General features: G+C 42.4%; 1 protein-coding gene across 1 annotated transcript; it reads right to left on the reverse strand.

Annotated features, from left to right (window-relative positions):
* Window positions 1-17,065: 17,065 nt before the first annotated feature.
* On the reverse strand, window positions 17,066-19,953 carry LOC147207501 (E3 ubiquitin-protein ligase RNF128-like). The gene has a single exon (XM_086106799.1). The coding sequence runs from the start codon at window positions 19,516-19,518 to the stop codon at window positions 18,439-18,441; it is 1,080 nt and encodes a 359-aa protein (XP_085962925.1). The 5' UTR covers window positions 19,519-19,953; the 3' UTR covers window positions 17,066-18,438.
* Window positions 19,954-22,132: the final 2,179 nt, after the last annotated feature.

The raw sequence follows: 22,132 nt of genomic DNA on the forward strand, positions 1-22,132 counted from the left end.
TCAGCAAATTTGTTCTTCGTCATGTTATCCATTTTCTTCACTTTAAAATGATCCATAGCTGTCTGTCTTAGACGAGGGGGCGAAGTACTCACATCAGCTCTGTGCTTGGCCATTAAGTGGTATTTCAGACTCAACGTGCTATGACGATAGCTCAGTTTACGACAGCAAAACATACAGGTAACTTTGGTTTTGTCAGTGGAACTATCTGACAACTTTTTAAAAGTAAACTTTCCATTCATAAACTCTATATGTTTTCGGTGTCTCACGCTGTCATGGCTGGCAAAACAGACATGGGCGTGGACTTCTGCACCGTGCTTGTTGTTTTGTTTCCGGTTTATTTAGAGAGCAACATAAAATCCACTGTGACGTGTGCTGCATTAATCTCGCGAGAAAATATTTTATCACGTTAAAATTCATTTAAATTAATGCCGATAATAACGCGCTAAACTGACAGCTCTAGTTTTTTTATGTTTTCTTTCTTCTTCAAACACTGAAAAACCTGGTTGCAATGGATCCGGTTCATCGCAACACATCATTGTCATGGTAACAAATCCCTGCTCAGTGTGTGCAGTGCTCATTTAAATGAGCCAGGACCACCGCTCCCAAAACAGGCTCATTTCAGGTTCTGTACACTCTAAAAATATGGGGAAATGGGTGTTGTACTTCTTGATCCCGTTGAAAGCATTTCACACACGTTATGAAGACAACTGCGAAATCTTTGAAATTGTGAAATAAAAGGGAATGCACAGTTTAATCTGGTTCATAGAAACATTTCCAGACACCAAATCATACATTGAGATGATGACAAATCCATGACTCCTGCTGGGTTCATAAAGTAGATGAACAAGGTGCAGGCTCATGCATTCCTGTATTTAAGTATGAATCCCGATTCATCACTATGTCGTTAAAGCTTTGTGTTCTGCTTATTGATGAATATTCACCTATATTCATATCTTCATATTCACTTTCTTAGCTAAGTGATTGACATATGAGCTGGATTGTTTTACACCAACATATAGTTCAGGGCCACACACTTGCCAAGCTTTGAATAACCGGTTCCATATTTTCATGTATAAATAATACATGGGTGCATTCAGACAACTAATGCATATAAATACCACCTGGGCCATAGAAAATAATTATTTCGTTATTCCCCGATTGAAATGGAATGGCATTCATTCATTCAGTAATTGTGAATAAAAGAAACATTTAGTTGACATCATATGTTATTGTAAAATTCAATTGCTAAACTATCATGATATATGCTGGGATTTGCTCTGCATATATCAAGTGAATAAAGTGAAAATACAGCCTGTTGTGAGAAAATTCTCAAGTAACCAAAGTACTTGAATTGCATGGCTTGTTATGACATGTCTTGCTGTGTTGTTGCTGTGTGTCATCTCTTTAACTGTTCAAGATGATTCCACAACTTGTCGATGCTGTGGGTAAATACATGAGAGACCATATCGTGTTGCGCTGAAACCACATTATTTGTAATGTAACACGCTACAATGAGCAAAGGCAGTGGCACCAACCGCCGAACTATCTTCGTATAAGGTTATATTGATCATTAAGTGCTATGTTAAATGTACTGTAATATTGTTTTGGTAAGGTAATTAGTAAAAAAAAAAAAAAAAAAAAAAAAGGCAAGTTTTGCTTATTTCATGCCCACCCTTCCTTAGCCATTTCTTGTGCCTTAGCTTGATGTACTTTGTTAATAACTTCAGTGTTTTGACCCGATCCCCTGCTCTATATAACCAGCTCAGAGCTGGGTGATTATGGAAAAGCTGTTTTCCTTCTACAACACACCTTATTCAAATGATCAGGATCATTATCAGGCTTCTGCAGGGTTTGCTGATCATTGTTAATATCATGTGGAATTCACCCCATTTGCATTTTCATTCTGCTGCATCCTCACAATTGATGCAATGCATCTTCACACACATTCAACCGTGTATAGGCATAAGCAGCTCTTTATCGTATTTTATCTTACCGGTACTTTATTGTCCGTCCATCCATCCATCCATTTTCTGATCCGCTTATCTTCACGAGGGTCACGGGCATATCGGAGCCTATCCCAGCCATTTTCGGGCAGTAGGCAGGGTACACCTTGAACTGGTTGCCAGCCAATTGCAGGGCACACATTGGCAAACGAACATTTGCGCTCACAATCACGCCTAAGGACAAATTAGGGTGTTCCATTAACCTGCCATGTATATTTTTGGAATGTGGGAGGAAACCGGAGTACCCGGAGAAAATCCACGCAGGCACGGGGATAATATGCAAACTCCACACAGAAAGGCCGGGGCCTGAAATCGAACACTGCACCTTTGAAATGTGAGGCAGAAGTGCTAACCAGTCGACCACTGTGCCATGAATTTTAATACATAATGTGGTTAATTATTTTTTGTGAGTTTAGTTTTACAGTAAACCCAACTGGGATGTCATTAAACAGTTTTATGCATGCTGAGGTAGGGTGGAATCGCATAATATCACACGTGACTGGGCAATTAACATGTTGCATTCACGGTAATTTCAGGTCAAAAACTTGAATACACACCACACAGTTCGGCACATTAATCATTTTTCTTCCATTATACTGTTTATAAGTTAGAGAGAAGCGAAAATCTATATCATGAAAAAGTTTCAATGAATTGGCCAGCCCTAGCAGCTCTGCCAAAGCAAACTGCGAAGAGGAGGAAGCTGACTGAAATCACACCACATGAGACGTCTTTAGTGTGCTAGAAAAATGCTTTTATTCCGCTGAAAAAGATTGAAATTATTGTCCTTGGCTGTTTGCAGGCAAGTGTGCGCCAATCAGATTATACTGCGCCGTTGTCAGCGCTTGGCTCTTTTTGTCTCGGTTAACAGGAACATTGAAAGTTGCCTAGATCTGAAACCGGCTAACAACATAACGTAGGCCCCCCGCCCCCTCGCTTTAGTGCCACAGCAAATTATTTGTCCCTGCAGATCGATGGATGGTCTCATGCCCTGTACGCATTGGCACATACACTTGCCGATTTGCAAGCGGGCTGCTGCATCAGCCGCTTTGTTTTCTGCCACTGTAGCATCCTCGAAATGCCCTTGTTTATCAATCAGATAAGCACACAGAGGCCGATGGAAACAGCAACAAGCTCTTGTGCTTCCCTGTTTTGTTTTGTTTTTCTCCGTATGGATACAAACAAAAAGGTGGCCTTGTTACCCTTCATTCTGCCCAGATAAATAAGAAAGAGGTGTCACACTGAGCGGGTAAGGTGTCTGTCTCCCTTCCCGTCCTGACTGAACACTGTCTCTTTATATCGCTGCGGCACATTAGTCCGGGGACACTGGAAGAGGCTGGTGGCTGGAAGGAAATAGAAAAGTCATACCACAGGGTGACAGAGGAGAGACCAAGGCACCAAAAAAAAAAAAAAAAAACGGGAAGAGCTAAATGGAAAGATGTTGCACAACAACCCTGACTCTTTCCAGCAGGCAAAATTAGTATTCAGGGCAAAAACATATCAGCAAAGGTTCGATAGCCTGAGCTGAACGAATACAGAATGGCATCAAGTCAAGTCAAGTCAAGTCAAGACAAATACAACTTTATTGTCAAATGTGCATACAGCACAGTTGAAATTTCTTCCCTCTAAAGACAACATTAAACAAGAGGAGCCGCTGCGGGTGCCCGTGTTTGCCTTTACGCGTCAGTACTGACGTGTTCAGGTTTCAAAAACGATCGCAAGTGTTAATATCCAAAATATCACGTATCACTAGTTGTAATTACAAATGACCCGTTTTTTGTTTTATGGATCCGGCATCGGAGAGGTAACAAAGTTTTGCGAAACTGCTTCTTAGCCCAGCCTTGAGCCCGGCAACCCCGAATTGGTGTGTTTACGTTCCCTCTGCCGTCTATGGCGTCTGCCAGACCCGACAGCAATCCACAGTGATCCCACTGGTTGGGCTATCTTGTCCAGGATGTTGAAAGTGTGGTGAAAGACGCTGAAACTTGTTGATTTGTGCTGTAACTCAGTGTTAGTTATTCATCTGTATTTGTGTCTACTGATAATATTCAACAGCTTAAATATGCAAACATGTTACACAGGGGTTTAATTAAATATTCCGCAATGTGTGGAATGAGGATCTTATGTTTCAATAATGTTTGATTCTAATTCTGATTATGCCATCTGATGTTATTTACAATGTACATTAACTCCGTATGAAAGAAATAATGGCAGAGGTCCACTTGCTGCCTTCATCCACAGTGGCATTCAAAATTCCAATGTCACTTGAAAGCATTTGTACACTTTTCTCACAGCAAAAGCCAAACACAAAGGGAGAGAGACAGAGACAGAGACAGAGACTGAGCCCAAAATTATTCATGCCCTGGCCACATTTTAAGCAAATGATACAGCTTGTTTATTTGTTCGCCAGTCAGCCGTAAATCGACGCTAGTTGTTAGCCGCCTGCCAAGACTGCCTTGAGAATAACAAGACAGCGTTCTGGAAACGTGAAGCAAAGTACAAATGTTAAGATGAGCACAGGACTTATTTCCAGGCACGTCTGAATTGAAGGAGCTTTTGTTTGTTTGGTAACACGAAATGGGGAGCCTCTGTTTGCTTTGCACGTCCCATTTTAACACTTTGAACATATTGAACATATAGCATTTGAGTTCATTCCTATAGTGTGTCAAAAATGTAATTGAAAAACAAGAGATCAATGCTTGGGTTCCCTTTTGTGAGGCAGCATTTTTTTTGCCACAACATATAATTTCTTATATCTGGAGTAATAAAGACCTTCGGTGGCCAAACATAATTTTTTTTTTAATTGGCCGTCCATGTGAGAAGTTTCACTGGTCGGTCTTGACACAAAATGATTTCAGCATGCATAAGTCGTAAGTTTCAATACATCACATCATGTGATATATTTAACAGACGCTGAAAATCTGAGTTTTGGAAAGTCTTCACCCTTGGCTTAAAAAGTGAGTAAAAATAAATCAATAAATAAATGAAAAATATTTGCATGTGGATGTAAGACCAAAAAATAAAAATATTGTTTTCTAGAGATCTGTGGAAACTGTGTTTTCCCTGACAGATGGAATACATTACCGGTATTTCAAATGAACACAAATCAATTCAAGCCATGCCAGACAACATTTGTAGAAAATACTGTCAATTGGACACATACACCAATCAGTCCTCAACTTTATGTACAGTATATGTGCAGAACCAGCCTCAAAACAATTGTACATTTCAAACGATAATAATGCTCACTTTTTAATTGAGATGGACAAAGAAGCACTTCTTTAAAAATAAGCTTATAATGGTGGTTGTAGTTGTGTGTGCACCACACCGAACCACGTTGCCCAGGATGATGCTGTGGTTAAATGATGTAACGCATGTGCGTGTGTGCGTGTGTGTGTGTGATGACGACACGTGTTTCCATATGGCTCACTCATGAATGAGCGCATGTGATCCATTTCCCATGTGCGCGGCATGGCGCACACATCGTGGGCTTTAAAAGAGTTAATCGAAGTGTTAAAACATGAATATGTTAGCGAGAAATTTGTTCTATTATTTTTCAGTGGCCAAATAAAATATTCTTCCAGCATCCCAGAATGCATTATGATCAACTTTTGATGTTCTCCTGTAACTCTTTTGGGGAGGAAATAAAACCTAGGCCAACAAAGCCACAAACGTTCACATTAAATCTAAAGACCTTACGAAATGATGATTTCCATGTGGATGAGCTGCCCTCAAATTTAGTTTCTTGACGAACTGAGCTACACTCCAAAATCAGGAACAGCACCCAGCTGTCATCAGTTTTTTTTCCTCATAAATCAGCGCGCATCAAGTGCTTTTAAAATACAGGGGAGAGAATTGTCAAGAACCTCGCCTCAAGTCGGTTCTTGAGTGCTTTCCTTACAATTGCGACCCGGCAAAGAAGTAGCTTTTGCCTAGCGGTTCCACCTCTGCACGATATGGAGAGTTAAAAGGCTGTCATCTGGCCTTTGGAGCACCTCCGACAGCCCAAAGCAGCGTGAGCTGCAGCACAAGTGACAGATACACACAGGGGGGTCAATGACTTTGAATGTGCGGACTGGGTACATGCGTTTTGTTGCAAAGGTGCACGTGTACTTGTGCCTTGATACTTGTGTGTGTGTGTGTGTGTGTGAGTGTATATGTTCATGTGTGGATGTGTGCGTGTGTGCATGTAGGCTTAGAGAAGGCCTATTAAAAAGCTGCCTGAGGAGAAGGCTTTCAGCAGGGAATCTATGGGGGCAGAGAGGATGGCAGGGCCATTGTGTGTCACGGTCCCATCCTGAGAGCTGGAATTAAAGTCTTTCTCCTCTACTCAGCTGGAAGATTCTGTACCACCACCGACCCCATGTTCAATTAGAGCGACACTACAGAAGGAGGAGAGGGACCGACACGAGCTACTAGGATGACTGATGAGGAGGAGACAAGTGAGAAAATAATAACTATTGAAGGAAAAGGAAAACAATGAACTTGGGGAATGGGAATTTGACTATTGGTCCTTGGGTCCCAAGTTGGGTGACTGTTGGATTCACCTGGCGCTTTAAGAGGGGCGGGGCTGCCATTGACAGATGACCGTTCGCGCGACTTATAAAAAGCAGCATCGCATTATGTCACGTTCGTGAATACACTCGCTTCGTCGTCGGCATGGCCCAATGGTAAGCTACGCGTGTGCTTTTCTTTACCAGATATGTAAAGTTAGCTTTAGATTCGATCATGATCGGTTGCTTTGTTTGTCTGCTTTGCATTGTGTCCGTTGTGCTTTATGTTTGCCGCATCTCTATGCAATCACAGTCGGTTACCGTTCGCAATCGGCAATTTAAACAGCGTGGGCTAAAGTGTTGCTAGAACAGTGGTGTCTTTATTCAGCTCATTTTTGCATAGTTGTCATGTTTGTCCAGCTGCAATTTGATGTTTGAACGAAGTACATTGCGTTGCAGCTGGGCTTAATCATGCCGGCGCTCCACTTCCGGGTTGGACCTTTGGGACTTGTAGTTCTTTTGTTCGAGTCGACTTGATATGTTTGTGATGTATGGTTTCTTACGTTTAAAATAATGATGACGATAATAATACATAGTGAAATCATGGTTGATTAAAGTACTTATTAAATATATTGTTAAAATAAAAGTATTAATTGTCAATTTTATACATATTTACATCATGATGCAGAAAGATAGATATATTCATTTTTTACTGCATTTATGTGTGCTTTAGGTTATTACCTGCTACATCTACTACTACTACTTCTGCTGCAAAGTGCTCCAATAAATGTGTCCAAAAAAGTACAGAAAGAGTGATCCTTCCATGCCGACCGACGATCCCTATTCAGAGGGCCGTGAAAAACGGAATTAACTGAACAGTGACCATGGGAAAAGCCATCCACTAGTTTTTTACCACTGATCCTATTCAGCGTCATCAGCCAGTCACAGGGCGCAGACATAGACAGACAACCATTCGTATTCCAAACAGTGAGGTGAGTGAACCATCACGACAGAATTTATTATTCTTATGATTGTTTGAAATATGGAGTCCGCACAGTGACCGTTCGATCAGCATTTTTGGCGCCGATAACGCTGACTTTGTATAGGAGTTCTATACCGTATTGGGGGACGTGGGACTTGCATATTGTCGCTGTCCTGTGAAAAACACCTCTACGTCCAATGTTGTCATTTTTAGCATTTTCTACATTAACGGGGTATCCGCGTTTTTTTCAATCAAGCCCCATTGGATTACAATGGGAGTGTCTCAATATGTGTATCCATCTCACGTACGATAAACAGTGATCCATACTGATGAGAAATAATGGAAAAACTTTCGCAGTGAGCATTCACCTTTCAGATGAATTGCCTTCCACTCTTTCAACACTTTCCACTCACATCAAAAACACAACAGGAGAAGGGCATGGGGGTATGTTGTGCCTTTGTGAAGGTGATGGTTCAATCAAATACGGCAAACAAACATAAGCGGACGATAATGAACAAGAGCATTACTAATTTCGGTAGTTGTTTCCGTCCCAACCTCATTGCAAACCAAAGCAACGTCAATATTTACCAAAGGGAATGAGTGTGGCAAAGCACATTTATCAGTTATTGGATCACGAAACGGATAGATGGAGGATTTGTAGGTCGGCTTTCGTCTCCACTTCACATGGTCTGTCCGTTTGGGCTTTATTATGTCAGAAGGGTGCATTGGAAAAGAAAGTAAACAAGTTGTCAGGCCCGATTCGGGAACAACCTGTGCTGCCTTACAGTTAATGCTATTGAGGAACGCTGATAACAATGTTTGAGAGAGGTGTGTGCTTTTGTGCGTCTCACAAATACAGCAACTTTAGTGATGGGTTGTATCCCGTATCTTAGCAATGTAAGGCAAAATGACATGAATACACTCTTAAAACTGCTGGGTCAAAAGTAAACCAAATTGGGTGAAATAGCTAACCCGGCTCTAGGTCCAAAAGGGGCAGAGCCAATATGCTGGGTCATTTATTCAAAATGCTTCAGATTTGAGGATTTCACCCAGTAAGTCACTCACATGACATGTTTAGCACAGTTAGCCCTTCCTAACACAAGCTACCAATTTTACTTGGGATTTTAACCCGGATCCCAGTGTCCATGTTCCGCCGCCACCGATAGTTTTAAAGAATAGAACATGGAATCAATTTCAACTTCCACCCAGCTTCAGCTCTGAAGCCCGTCCATATGGTCTTTAACCCAATTGGCTGGTTCAAAAAATAATTAAGCAAACCACGGTTAAAATTACGCCAATCTGCTCAAAATCCACAGCTACCCCAGCAGGGTGGTTCGGAAAACCACCCAGAATTTTTCTGTGGGAATAATGCACAGACGCAGACCAGCAGAGCAGTTGTGTTGACCGTGACTATATTTGGGCTTACTTGCTGCTGTCTGCAGTGTTCCACCTGATTAGTCGTATTATTCAGTTGTGACGGTCTCATTTCAACTCTCATACAACACATACACGTCAACAAAATACGACTGTAAGGGCAAGGAAACATAAAACAGAGGCGGATGACGTGTTGGCTAAATCACAAGGAAAACATCCCATCTGAGCCTACAGTTACCGGTCCCACACATCACATCACATGACCAGTCATGCACACTGGCTCATTTATCGTGAGCCACTGGCGCACACAAGCACGGTATCGATTAATCCCTGAGGGAAAGGTTTTCCATATCCACACGGCGCAAAATGAGCACACATGCGTGTATGTTCTCCAGGATGGAACCGAATGCAGACAAATAAGGAATTATGACGACAAGAAATAAATGCAAATGAAGGGAAATGGTGTGACTGGACTCTTTGTTCCCCATTCAGTGGTGAACAATATTATCCCTTGCCTGCTGGGATCTGAACTAAGCAATGAAACGCTATGCAGATCCATGACTACTTTTTGCAGTACGTGTGCGTGTGTGGCTCGAAAGAAAAAGTCATGCATGTGTATTCATGCACGTAGTCGAAAAGGAGCGTGTGTCTCTCCTCCCACTGTGATGTGACATCTTTCCAATCTCGTATTCCACGCCGCTCCTCTGTGATCAAGCTGCTGTCACAAGCGGGCTTTCGGCGCTGATTAAGTTGAACTTGCCGTGCAGAAACTGCGAGGCACCGTTGTGTTCAGGGGCAGTAAATTACTTTTATTCACGCAGGAGGGTCAAGAGAGGGAGGGGAAATGTGTTTGTGTGGGTGGTTCATCACTGGTGTTTTGTGTGGTCAAACGGAGATGCTATCACGTTCTTCTAAGCACCTGGTGGGGATTACTTTTGCTCTCATAGCTCATGGAAACATCCATTTGGAAGAGATGAAACCAGGTGGGTTGAACCGATTTGTTGGCAAACAACTCACTGACTTATTTGTAGACAAATTTTTCAGAAGCGAAATGGCCAAACGCTCCCTCTTCGGAAATGAATCGTTGTTTCATGTGAAGATTTATAAGAAACCGTTGGAAAAAGTGCAGGACGCTGTTCGACATCTGTTTTGTTTGGACTTTGAAAAATACATTCTTAGAGCAACTAGTACAAACTGATACTGTCATACAGGGGTGTAGCCAGGAATTTTTCAGTTGCGTGGCCAGGGTGACAAAATACCTCAGTGAGGGCTGAAGCCGTGCATCATTCTTTGTCATACCATCCACAGTCAGGCTTTTATCAAATAAACCCCGACTGGCCACCTCATAGCTCCGCCCCTGCTCTCATAAAATCTCAATTAGCTGTGCAGGGCGATGACGTGAACACGATTAGTGTTTGCAATAAATTTCAGGTTGATCCATTGCTCAACTGTAAGCATATTGACTCGATCAAACGCGTGTGACAACAGGCGATCAAAGTCAACCTTTTCCTTTTGACCTCAAGGGGATTTGATTTTAGAAGACACAAAGAGGTATCGTGGGCAGTGGCGGTTCTGGGGCAACGGGGGCCAGTGCCCCTGTAGCACCGATTCCGGCCCCCCCTCCGAGCGCAGATTGCGCAGTCGTGCCGAGTCGCCGACGCGAAAGGTGGAACCAAAGTGCGTGATTTAACATTCTAGTCGGACCCTTTAGTGCGCTGCGCCATTTAAAAATGAGCGGGAAAATGAGAAGCAGTCCGCAGAGAAGGAAATTACCACGACACAAGTGCTATTTGCGTGTGTGTGCGTGTGCGCGCGCGTGTGTGTGTGTGTGTGTGTGCGTGTGTGTGTAACTTTTTTAGTCTCCCTTTTTATTTTAATTTTTATTTAACAGGATCAATATATAAGACATTGCCTTTTAAAATTTGGATAATTATATGCATGTAAAACATCAAGCTTCAGTGTATTTGCAATTTTTGTCCCCGGCAGGCTGGTACCATATCATCCCCTGGCTTGAATATTCTCACCAGACGTATTGTTACGCTTGCAGACATTTTAGCCCTCCTAATACTGTTTTTTTTCTCATCACTGTAATGTTATGACTACAATTTCAAAGTCTGAAGAAATAAAAAGTCAAATAAGATTTCGAATCTGTCTTTTTAGCCCTGGGTTGAATGTGCCCCCCCCCCCCATCAAAACCCCTGGCCCCAGCCCGGCCCCCTCAGTGAAATTGATCCAGAACCGCCCCTGATCGTGGGTGAACTCAATTTTTAAAAGTTTGCAGGAGAGTGATCGAAAGTTTTAAGGCTGAAATCATAGGCGTCGCCCATGTACATGTTTATTATGTACATGTACCTATATGGAGGAGGGCGGGGTCGCTACTTCGCGGATTTTCGTTTATCGCGGGTGGTTTTGATCCCCATTAACCGCGATAAACGAGGGATTACTGTATATATACAGTGTATATATATATATATACACAGTCATACCTCAGTTTTCGACCATAATCCGTTCCAGAAGGCTGTTCGAAAATCGATTTGTTCGAAAACCGAAACCACGCTCTTTAAAAAAAAAAAAAATCTTTATTGAACACGTCTGCTCACAACGGAACGCCACACGAGGAAGCGTCACTTCCTTGTCTCCCCGAGGAAGCATCACTTCCTCGAGTAAGTCTCAGCAGTATGTGTCTCTGCTGAGACACATACACCGATTCTCCTCCATGCCTCGACAAAGGAGGCTCCGATTGGGATGTAACTCAGGCCTGCACATTTTAGAAAGGGGAGACAAAGCCTGCTTATTCTGCTCGAATAACAACACCTTTTGTCATCTCCCACAAAAGAGAATACATAGTTTGCATTTAATTTGACAATTTGACAGCTCTGCGACTGCAACGGGCCCTCAATGTTTTTCAATTCCAAACCACCTTGCTATTGCACATTTCACCTTTTACTGGTGGGATTTTTTTGAGGCTGTATATTGACTACATTTGTGTAATATACTGTTTATACTAGTAAAAAAAATCTCCAGCCCTCACACAAGTTGTCATAAATACTTCAAAAACTCAGCAGAGCACGAATGTGGTGAATGCATCTACAACAAAATAAACTCAACTATTTTTCTTGTTTGTTTGTTTTTTAATTCTACATAAGGTGATAAAATAATGTCAACATAAGTGTCTTGTTCATTCATGAGGTTGCAATTGGAATGCTACTGTCCGTGTAGACGTCGCCAGTAAAAAGATAATATTGACATGACATTCAAGTCTGTAGTTAGAGTACTGGTACTGTATGAAAACATCTGGCCGCAACTATATATTTTAGGATATAATTGTATCATGCAAAGAATGGAAACAAAAGGAAACACAGTCTTCATGTCCTTTTAGTCAACTCTCACCATAGATGAGCCACGTCCTAGCAGTGACCCTTGTTGGAGTACAATAATTAGGACAAACCTCCATGTGACATTTCTTGGGAAGCAAATGGCAGGCACAGCTTGTGGACAAACGGCGGCCATGACAGATGGTCACTGCAACGGAGTGACTTTTGGGGACCTTGTTCAGCACAATGACACAGAGACAACAACCCGAAGCTTCTGTTATGTCACGCTCACATTAAATGCAAACCAGCGATGCACATGCCAGCAAAACAAGTCACGGAGAAATTCAATGCGACACGGGGCCCCGAGCCGATTTCCTGCAGACGCCGAAGGGCTCTCTTACCACTTACCGCGATGTACTGTATACACATTTAGTTTTGGCCACCCCGCTTTCCTGGTCTCTCACACTGAGGAGGAAACGGTGAAAACCGCAGGATGTTTTTTTGTTGTTAGGGTTTTTTTTCTGCTTACCCTTTGTCCTGCAGGCTCTTTGCAATTCAGCAAATGGGTCATTTATTAATGACGGCTGGAGGTAACGGGACACACCAGGAGTTAATACGGCTCAAACGATGGCCTGCTTGGAAAACAGTCCGACACATACAGGGCATCCGGAAAGTATCCCAAGCTTTTTCCACATTTTATTCTACAGACTTATTCGAAATTGGATTGGTCAGTATCATACTTACAAAAAAAGGCTGTGGCTTCTAAGTTATAATACTCTTATAATTAATATTCATTCCGTTTTTTACAGAGGATAAATTGCCAATATTTTGCATTGTGTGAGAATTAAACTAGCAGAGTTTCACAAGGTACCGTAGATGGTTTTTAAATACATAACTCAAGTTTGTGTTTGCTACTCAAGACAAAAATAAATAAAAATGGCCGCGCTAAATGAAAAAACGTTCTGTACTTCCCGGAAATTACCGGTACCATTTTTACAGGCGATATTAAAAAATAAAGACGCCGTTTGTGACAATGGGATGAATATCATCACAGGCAACGGCGGGGGGGGGGGGGGGGGGGCTTGATCTTTGATTGGAGCTGTCAAAGTGTGCTGAGAGGTACTTTTTTTCCTTGGAGGACACTTTGGTTCCAGCCAGGCCTCGGGCCATCAACATTCAAAGTGAGGCACTGGGGTATTTTTCCAAAATATGATTGCACGAAACTCAATCTTGAAGACAGAAGAGTGCTGACATACCATTTTGATGAAATGGAAACAAACAGATTTGTGAAAGTGGAAACCCACACAGGACTCCAATAACCTGGATTTATATTGGCAAAATTGGATTTGATTGGTACAAGGCTGCTCCGGGACAGGTGCTCACTCAATACTGACACAACGGTTAAACTCCGAGAAGTTCTGCGTCCCGTTCTCACATAAATACATGCCACCTTTTAGTCATCAATATATTGAATAGACATCTTCAAGATGAACTCACACTATTCTGTAGCATAACTGGTTTTATTATCACATGGCACGGATACTGAATATATCCCAGTCAGTTTTGATTATGGTGCAATGGATACGGTTTTATAACTACCATTCTTAAGATTATGTTGTTGTTAATTGCTAGAAATAAAATTACAATTTCTGCTGAAGACCTATACCATGTGTAGGAAGCATTTATTCAAGGTATGATATTGAGCCTATTTCTCCATACTACAGAAGGTTCAATTTTGAACCAGCTGGTGACTCTCGGTGCGTAAAAATGTGTTGCCTCTATCTGTCCACTAGATAGCAGCATTAATCATTATGGTGCATTGAATTGGGTACTGGACTATAAAATTAGTATGCAAAAATGCGAAAGACAACTAAAGGCTATTTTTAATTTTGACTGTGACAGAATATTTCTGTCCTTTAAACAGCTTCATACAGCTTACTGTAGTCTCATTCATTTCTCCAGATATATAATACTTGTACATTTGATTGGATTATAATCAGAATGTTACAGTTAATGTAGCCACTGGAACCATATATGTTGTCATAGAATTTAAAAACTGACTGAGTGACTTTGAATAAGGCGCATCCTTGCACTGACCCTTGCTGTACTACAATACTGTGGAAACGAGAACTGCAAGTCATTAAACTGGTACCTTTATGAACGCGTCAATAAAAATTGACACCTTGTAAAGGACGAATTTGAACACAACACTTTGTATTTATTGGACCTGTACTTAGATTTGATTTCATTAGTCGGTGCAGGCTTACTCGGTCCAAAAAAATAAAAAATAAGTGCGCAAAATGTCCAATTGTCAATCAAAATCCTTGAGGATGCTTCCACAAGGGGGCGCATATTTCCCACGACAGAAAAACAGGCATTTTGTTTACTTTTTACCCCGCAGAAATGTGCTGCCTCCCATATTGCGCATTGCAGAAACCACCACAGTGTACACGTTTAGGCGTCTATTTCCTAACAATACGTAATAATCATCACAACAGTGCACTCCATATTTGTGATTCATCAGTGAAACCAGAAACACACACAATGGGAGAGTACGTTGTGCTATTTGAGCTAATCATCTGAGGTGGAGGGGCCGGGGGAGGAAACAATGTTTGATGTTGCATATAATCACTAAATGGATTCATTTGTTTCTTGCTGCACTTTTGTAATTCAATTTTCCTCCTTCATTAAGATAATTACTCAGGCAGTCTGGGACAAGAGAGACTCCAACAAGACCGGCCGCAGTAATTTCTTTCTAAAGACCTTCGCCGAGCTGAGGCTGCACAGAGCAGCAGACAGAATCTTGCGTTTGAGTGAAAATATGATGGTTGGTCGGGGTGAGGAAAACAGCACTTGGAGTAATAAGTGAGGTTCCACTCCAGGAAAATTATGTCAGAGGATGTAATGTTCTCTGAGGTGATGGGGAAACGGTTTCTACTCGAGAAGGGTCTCCATCAAGCGTGTGTACTCACAACATAATAACAGCAAAGTACTGCTCCGTGACAGCATCATTTCTGTTGCGTGATTTTTTATTTTTTTATTTTTGTGATTGAAAAACAAAAAGAAAGAACATTGCGACTTGCAATAATAGAGGGAAATCGATTCTCTGCAAAATGTTCTCTCCGTTAGATTTTTTATTTTTATTTTTTTTAATTAAAGGCTGTTCGACTGAGAGAAGTTATTGTCCAGCAGATGGTAGTAAAGGACAAAACAGTCAGGATAAGCACTGATATAATATCTCCTACAGTCCACCCCACAAACATGCTTGTTTTCTTATTTGCAGGGTATTGGTCTGAAGTCAAGTCAAACGACTCTTGCTTCATTCCACTTTTTGATGCCTATCAGGGATTGAAGGTCAAATGCGGTTTCGAGTGTACAGCCACCGACTGTATAGTATGCCGTTAAATGAAAACCCTCCGAGTCAATTTTCACAGTAACAACTGCAATAAATCAGAAGAGTGCCACCAGTGAGCAGAGTGTGCCTCTAAACTCAGGCTTGCCAGCCGTTCCCAGCCAGCCTAGTTAGATCAGTATTGATTCTCTGTCTCGCTGTGATGCTGCAATAACATTTGACCTGTGAATGCTGAGATCACAGCAGCAAGCTGGACTTTTACACCGCCGCTTTCTCCTATCGCTCGGATATGATACAATATGTACAGTTCACCTAAGCGCCAACCGCACACCCATTCGATTCATTAGGTGCACCTGAACAGACTTATCAATCGCAAAGTCATTTTGTCAATCATAAAAAACGGCCTTTGCCAAACAATAAAGATTAGATATGAGTGAAAATGACCAGAGTAATGAAACGATGTTTGTCAAGGCAATTGTAGCGGTGTCAAACTGTACTGATGGCTAGTTCTAATATTCAAGTGTTTTGGTTACTTAAGATGTGCATTAATTTACAGGATATACAGTACTTTGGATGAATGCAAACAAAAAAAGTTGATTGAAGATCATTTCTTGTGGGTACATTTTTTTTCCATTATATTGTGTTACGCTTTGTTATTGGATAAGGACTAAATGGGATAAAGTTTTAGTTAAAGTGATACTTTTGGGCAGTATCTCAACAGGCAAATTCCTGTTTTATATTTGATCTGTTTGATGTTCATGCTCTCTTTCAAATAAAGAAATCAAAAGTTATTTACCAGTTATGTGGGAGTTATGTTTTTGTTTTTTTGTAATACTGAATACCGATTGACACTTGTCTTTTCCAAGTATTTATTTGCAGGGCTATCTTTTACTTTTACTTGAATCATATTAACCCCAAATAACATAGAGTATACTCTCACTTGAGTATGATTTTTGTCTTTTCAACCCATCACACAGTAATAAGAAACTTGCACATGCACCATATAAAGTACTTTATTTGTATTTCCTATTGTTTTCTTTGCAGATTCCAGGACAGCCCCCCCCCCCCCCCCCGGGCAATTTACAAGTCCTTAACTGGCAAAAAAAACACATTGCTTCATTACCTTGTATCTGCAAGACACAACACAATAACACCGATCTCTACTGCATTAATATACTTTGAACTAATGTAATGCTGCTTTTGTTGATGTTGTTGTGACTTCTCCTTTGCCCCATCTGAGGAAGTTACAATCATGCAAGATACTGCTACTATTCTAAGTATAGCATCCAATGAAAAGACGTCAATGCCCAGTTTTTTGTGACACTGAAAGACCGGTATTGTGTTCTACTGTCACAGTAGTTTTTCAGTGATATAGAAGTTTCCTGCATCTCACAACCCAAAATCATAGAAGCAGAGATAGATGTTGATTTTTAAAACGTACCGGTATTTACTCTTTTTGTGGATTTTATCATTCCATGTCGTGAAAGTGTTCATAATGTTGTGGGGCATACTGTAAAACGCACACACACACACAAAATTCGCATCAACTCTTATGTTAATCAGCCTCATTTTGAGGGATTTATTGCATTCCGATACGCATCAATGTGATTTCATACAACAAATGATAGTCATTGTTACAGAATGATTTAAGACTCCTAAAATCTGTAACAAAATGATTCAGAATACAAAAATATGGAGAGAACACTATGATAACGACACAGGCCCAACGACAAACTGATATCAACTTTATTTCCGTTGTAGGAGGACTCACTTAATCTCATGTATCTCGAGCCTGTCCCAAAAAGTAGCCAGATGAGAAATTGTTGAAAGATACAGTCAGGGATTCATTTAATTCTAACGTGCGCTTGTGTATATTCACAAACCGACAGGAATATAAACAAGATGATAACAAATCTCAGTGTGTGCGCTGTTATTTTATAAGAAGTACACTTAAAAGATAACCCCCCTCCCCTCCCCCAACAAACAAACACTATTATCACAGACGTCATCTCCACTTTGGACATTTATTGCTTGCGTTTATTACAGTGGGACCGTCCACTTCTAAATACAAGCTGAACAGAATCGACAAAGAAAGCAGTTGATATGCGCTAACATGTACACGTATCTGTGGTTCGTGTTCGTAAGGAGACCCAGAACGAAGCCCCTGGGGTGATGTTCTCCACTTAACATGGTGCAATGTGTCAGGCTGCATTTCCAGCCAAGGGTGTGTTCGCCGGCTTGCGGTGGCAAATCCAGCTCGACGACCCGATGTGTGGTTGCCATGTTAAAAGCACATAACCCGATAAGAACAAGAAATATGGCGCATATTTCTTGTTCCTATTCTTGAAAAGGTTACATTTGGAAGCAGAGGGAGCCCGATTTTCTGTCGTACTTCCTTTGACAGGGGTGACTCGCTTGTGATGTGAGCAAAGCGAAACAGAACCTGCGCTCCTCGCCTCGACATGACTCGACCTTCTCATTGTGCTGAATGATGACTCGATGAGCGCACCCTGAATTGGCATCCGAGCTAATTACACAAGGTGCAGCAGCATTATTAAGTGAATCTATTCACCCGGCGTCCTGTGAGGTTACAGTGAAGCCCTGCATATTTGCGAATGTGCCTGTTTTTACTCCATGAAAAGGTGCTCAGGCCAAAGCAGTAACAGTATGTTGAAAGACGTATGTTGAAGTGGGTTGATGTCTGAGGAGTTTCATTTCGACATCAATAGTGCTTTTCCACCATCTTGTGGCAGCCATAAACATTTACAAACCTTTTTTTTAGTGAGGAATCACTTGTATTCGCAGATTTGCAGGGAGGTTCACTGTATTCCAATGAAGAGGTGCATTCATTGGGTCCAAGAAACAAAGCACATTGATTTTTAGCCTGATAATTTGACGGAATTTTCTCTTTGTCGTGGTGACGTCACTGTCCTCTAGCAGCTTCGCCCTCAAAGGCCCCGTTGTCGTAGTGATGCTGCTGTCTCTCGGGGTCAAAGTTCAGCGGGTCAGTGAGCGGGACCTCATACATGGCTTCCCCGCCCGCCACTGTGATGACGGTGACCTCTTGTGGCGACGCTTGAGACATGCTGTCCTTCTCGTCCACCTCCACTCCCAGAGCCTTGAGGATGTCACATTTGCACATGGGGCAGGTCCTTTTCTCCAGCAGCCACGGTTCGATGCAGGCTTTATGGAAAATGTGGTCACACGTGAGCACAGTCACCACCTCGCCCGCCTTGTACGACTCAATGCACACGGCGCACATGTGAGATTCGCTCGCCGTCTCTTCGTCGTCTCGCTTCAGCGTGCGCACTCGCAGGCGCCCGATGGCCTTCTTGGCCTCGGATTTCAGCCTCCTCTCAGCTCGCCGGTGCATGCGCATGTTGTAGAGGCGGTTGGCCGAGATAAACAAGAAGTAGGCCACCGAGGCAGCCGTCACGATGAAGAAGGCGATGGACATGAAGTAAAGCCAGTAAGTGTCCATCCAGGGGCCGTGGGGGCTGCCGACGTCGATCATCATCCGCACTTCCGTTCCGTTGCGCACCAAGCTGGCGATCTCCATGCCTTGAATGTTACCGATCATGATGGTGACAATTTCCAGAGCGTCCGAGTGCGCCATGTGAGCGGTGCCGTTGCCGCTGCCGTCCACATTGTACACCACCACGGCCGACGCTCCTTGACGTTTGGCGGCGTTGATCTTCTGACTGAACGTACAGTTTCCCCTTTTGACGAGCGCTATCCAGGGTAAGCCGCTGACGTTGTACACAGGATCCGGGCCGCAGCCTTTGGGGTCCCCCCTGGGAATAACGACGACACCTGCGGCTTGTGCAAGCGGAGAGTTGCGGCCGAAAATTCCACACTCGCAGTCTTTGTCCACAGTCTTGTTGGGGCTGATGGAATAGTTGATTTCCACCACAGCGGTCCAAAAAACCAGAGCGGCCGAACAGTGGACGAGTCCAGACAAACACAGCAGAAGCAACAGGCTGCGTTGTGTCTTCTTGGCCATGGTAACGCTCTTCTTCCAGTTCAAAACAAAAGGAAGCGCTCGGCTAGGCTCTTTAGCTTCTTTAACACGCCTTTTCCAGTCCCGGTTCCTGCTTGGTGGAGGCACGGCGATGTAAATGCAGCTCTGGTTTCAGCCTACCTGCTGCCAGCAGTAATCTGATACGAGCCTTTGGGTAACATAACACGAGCTACGCGTCAGCCGTTCACCTCTCCTTATCTTCCTGAACCTTGAACGCTGCGCACTTTCCGCACAGGGTAGGATACTGCTATTCCACAAGGTAAACTACACAAAAAGCACACATCTACACTGTTCTTACTCTCAAGATAGCAATTACACGAAGCGATAAGCGTGCGATAAGGACAATTTTAGGGGCATGGGTCCAAAGCGCAAAGCTGTTGTGTTTGAGTCATACAACCGGCTGACTTTTGCTTGTGTAATGATGAGCAAAGCAACTCATCTGGTTATTCTGGTTTGGCCTGTTTCCTTCCCTGTTTTTGTGGTGGAGGTGAGTTCTGTAAAAAGAGGCAGAACTTGTCTCCCGGTATTTTGAGCAAATTGTCTCAGCCCGGAACACACAACTTCAACATGTTTGAAAAGTCACTCGAGGAGAGCAAACATGACTGTGTTTGAATAGCTGCACTCATTGTACCAAAAGCTGTCCCTTAACAAAAGGTCGTTTATTCAAGTATATTATAAGCGAACTTTTTTTTTAATGCTAAATTGGAGAGAATAAACTTTTAGTGTACTTTTTAAATACTACATTTGATCAACTTCACACAAGTATACTTGGATTGTAGTGAAACACTTACTGTATACTTTTAAACTTTAATGGCTTCCAATTTAGTATGAAAAGGTACACTTTATGTACTTCATATAGCATACTTCCTACAGACTACTTTTTCATAAGGGGTGCAATATCTGAGACTAATGGGATGGAGCAGAGTACAGTAATGGCAAACATTTCCATTGTATCACCTTACACACAAGTGAAAGCACAAAACATACACGCGCGCACACACACACACACATATACACACAAACACACACACACACACATATACACACAAACACAACAAGAGACGCTTCCAATGTCAAACAAGATGGAGAGGTTTCCTGTATTCTCCACTCACTAAACTGGAGCAGACCAACCTCAATAGAACACTGTTAAATATTTTATCCAAAGGGCAGATTTAAGTAAATAGATGTCAGTATAATCATTTCTGACATTTTTTGATAACAAGAACAATTGAGAAGTTGTGACCAGTGAATTCTTGAAATATTCACCTTTGAACGGTTGGAAGAAAAACACTCATTCTTATCGGTGTGTCCCCCCTCCCCCACCCCACCCCTTCCCAGACCATATTAGTGAATGCATATTTGATACTGTACATGTTCATAGTTGGGGTAGCAGGAGTTCATCTCTCAGAACTTGGCCTTTGGAACCAGAGAATACAGTTCATGTCTGTGCCCATCAGCCTGACATGCGTGTGGTGTCTGTTTCTCAGTGTGGTGTGCACCCAAATAAACAAAAAACATGCTGGAAGTTGAATTTCTCCTCATATGAATACGGTATGCATGAGTACAATTCAAACAAAAACTAACAAGAGTTTTCTCAAGAATTACTGCCACCTTCTGTCTTAAGTGTCTGGTGCAGGCCCTTGACAAGAGCAACCACACCCAGTGAAAGTCGTTAATTATTACTGTACTGTTTGTGTTGATCGCAAGAATGTAGCCAGAGTGCGCCCATTTCTCTCTCAGGCCAACATCAAAGTGCTGATGTGTGCTTTTATTTCCTCTCGCTTGGATTATTGTAATAATAATAATAATAATAATAGATTTTATTTATAAGCGCCTTTCAAGACACCCAAGGACACTTTACAATAACAAAAAACACAAAATAATACGGGTTGAGCAGCGGCAGCCAAAACGCGCCAGCGTTCACTCAACCCAAAAGTCAGAAACAAGGGAGGGACAGGGGGAGAAAAAAACCCCCACGCTCGAACTACCCTCATTTGAGGATAATTTGAGTGAGGCAAAAAACTCCTGCACAAGCATATGACAGTTACAACAGGTCACAAGACATAAACAATGAAGACGGTGAAACAAGGGAATGTATGAGGGAGGGGGTGATGGTGGGGGACTAGCTTCCGTGCGTACTTTCATCAGGGGAAGGTCGAGATAGCAGATGTTGTTTTGGTAGCAGGCTGCCCAAGAATTTAAGACAGCCTTGAGTCCGTGGCTTATGTCTCTTTAGTGGCGTCGATCAGCCAAATCCGTGATTTCAGTCAATATTTGAGCACGGATTCCAGTTTCTCCAAGTTTTTGACCATCTTGCAGAGACGCTCCAAAACCGCAACAGTTTGCGGTTGAGCACAGTCTGAGTCTGAGTGTTGGACATCCGCGTTATGCCATCCTTAGACCGGCAGCCTCTTCACTTCCAATAGAGCCGCTCCCGTCGGTTGAATTTTGCGATAGATCAGGAAACTGCTAACACCAAACAGCAGCATACCTGTTATCGGAAGGCCGAAAACGGACAGTGTTGACAGACACACCATTCTCCGCTTCCGCCAAGGATCTAGGGTGTACCCAGAATCAAAAGTCCCCGAGGGGCAAG

The sequence above is a fragment of the Hippocampus guttulatus genome, chromosome 3 (genome assembly GCF_054856545.1).
Source record: "Hippocampus guttulatus isolate MCC_2025c chromosome 3, RoL_Hgut_1.0, whole genome shotgun sequence".
In the NCBI taxonomy this organism is placed as follows: Eukaryota; Metazoa; Chordata; class Actinopteri; order Syngnathiformes; family Syngnathidae; genus Hippocampus; species Hippocampus guttulatus.

Coding starts and splice junctions, on each gene's coding strand:
- LOC147207501 (XM_086106799.1), bottom strand. CDS start 19,518: ATGGCCAAGAAGACACAACGCAGCCTGTTGCTTCTGCTGTGTTTGTCT.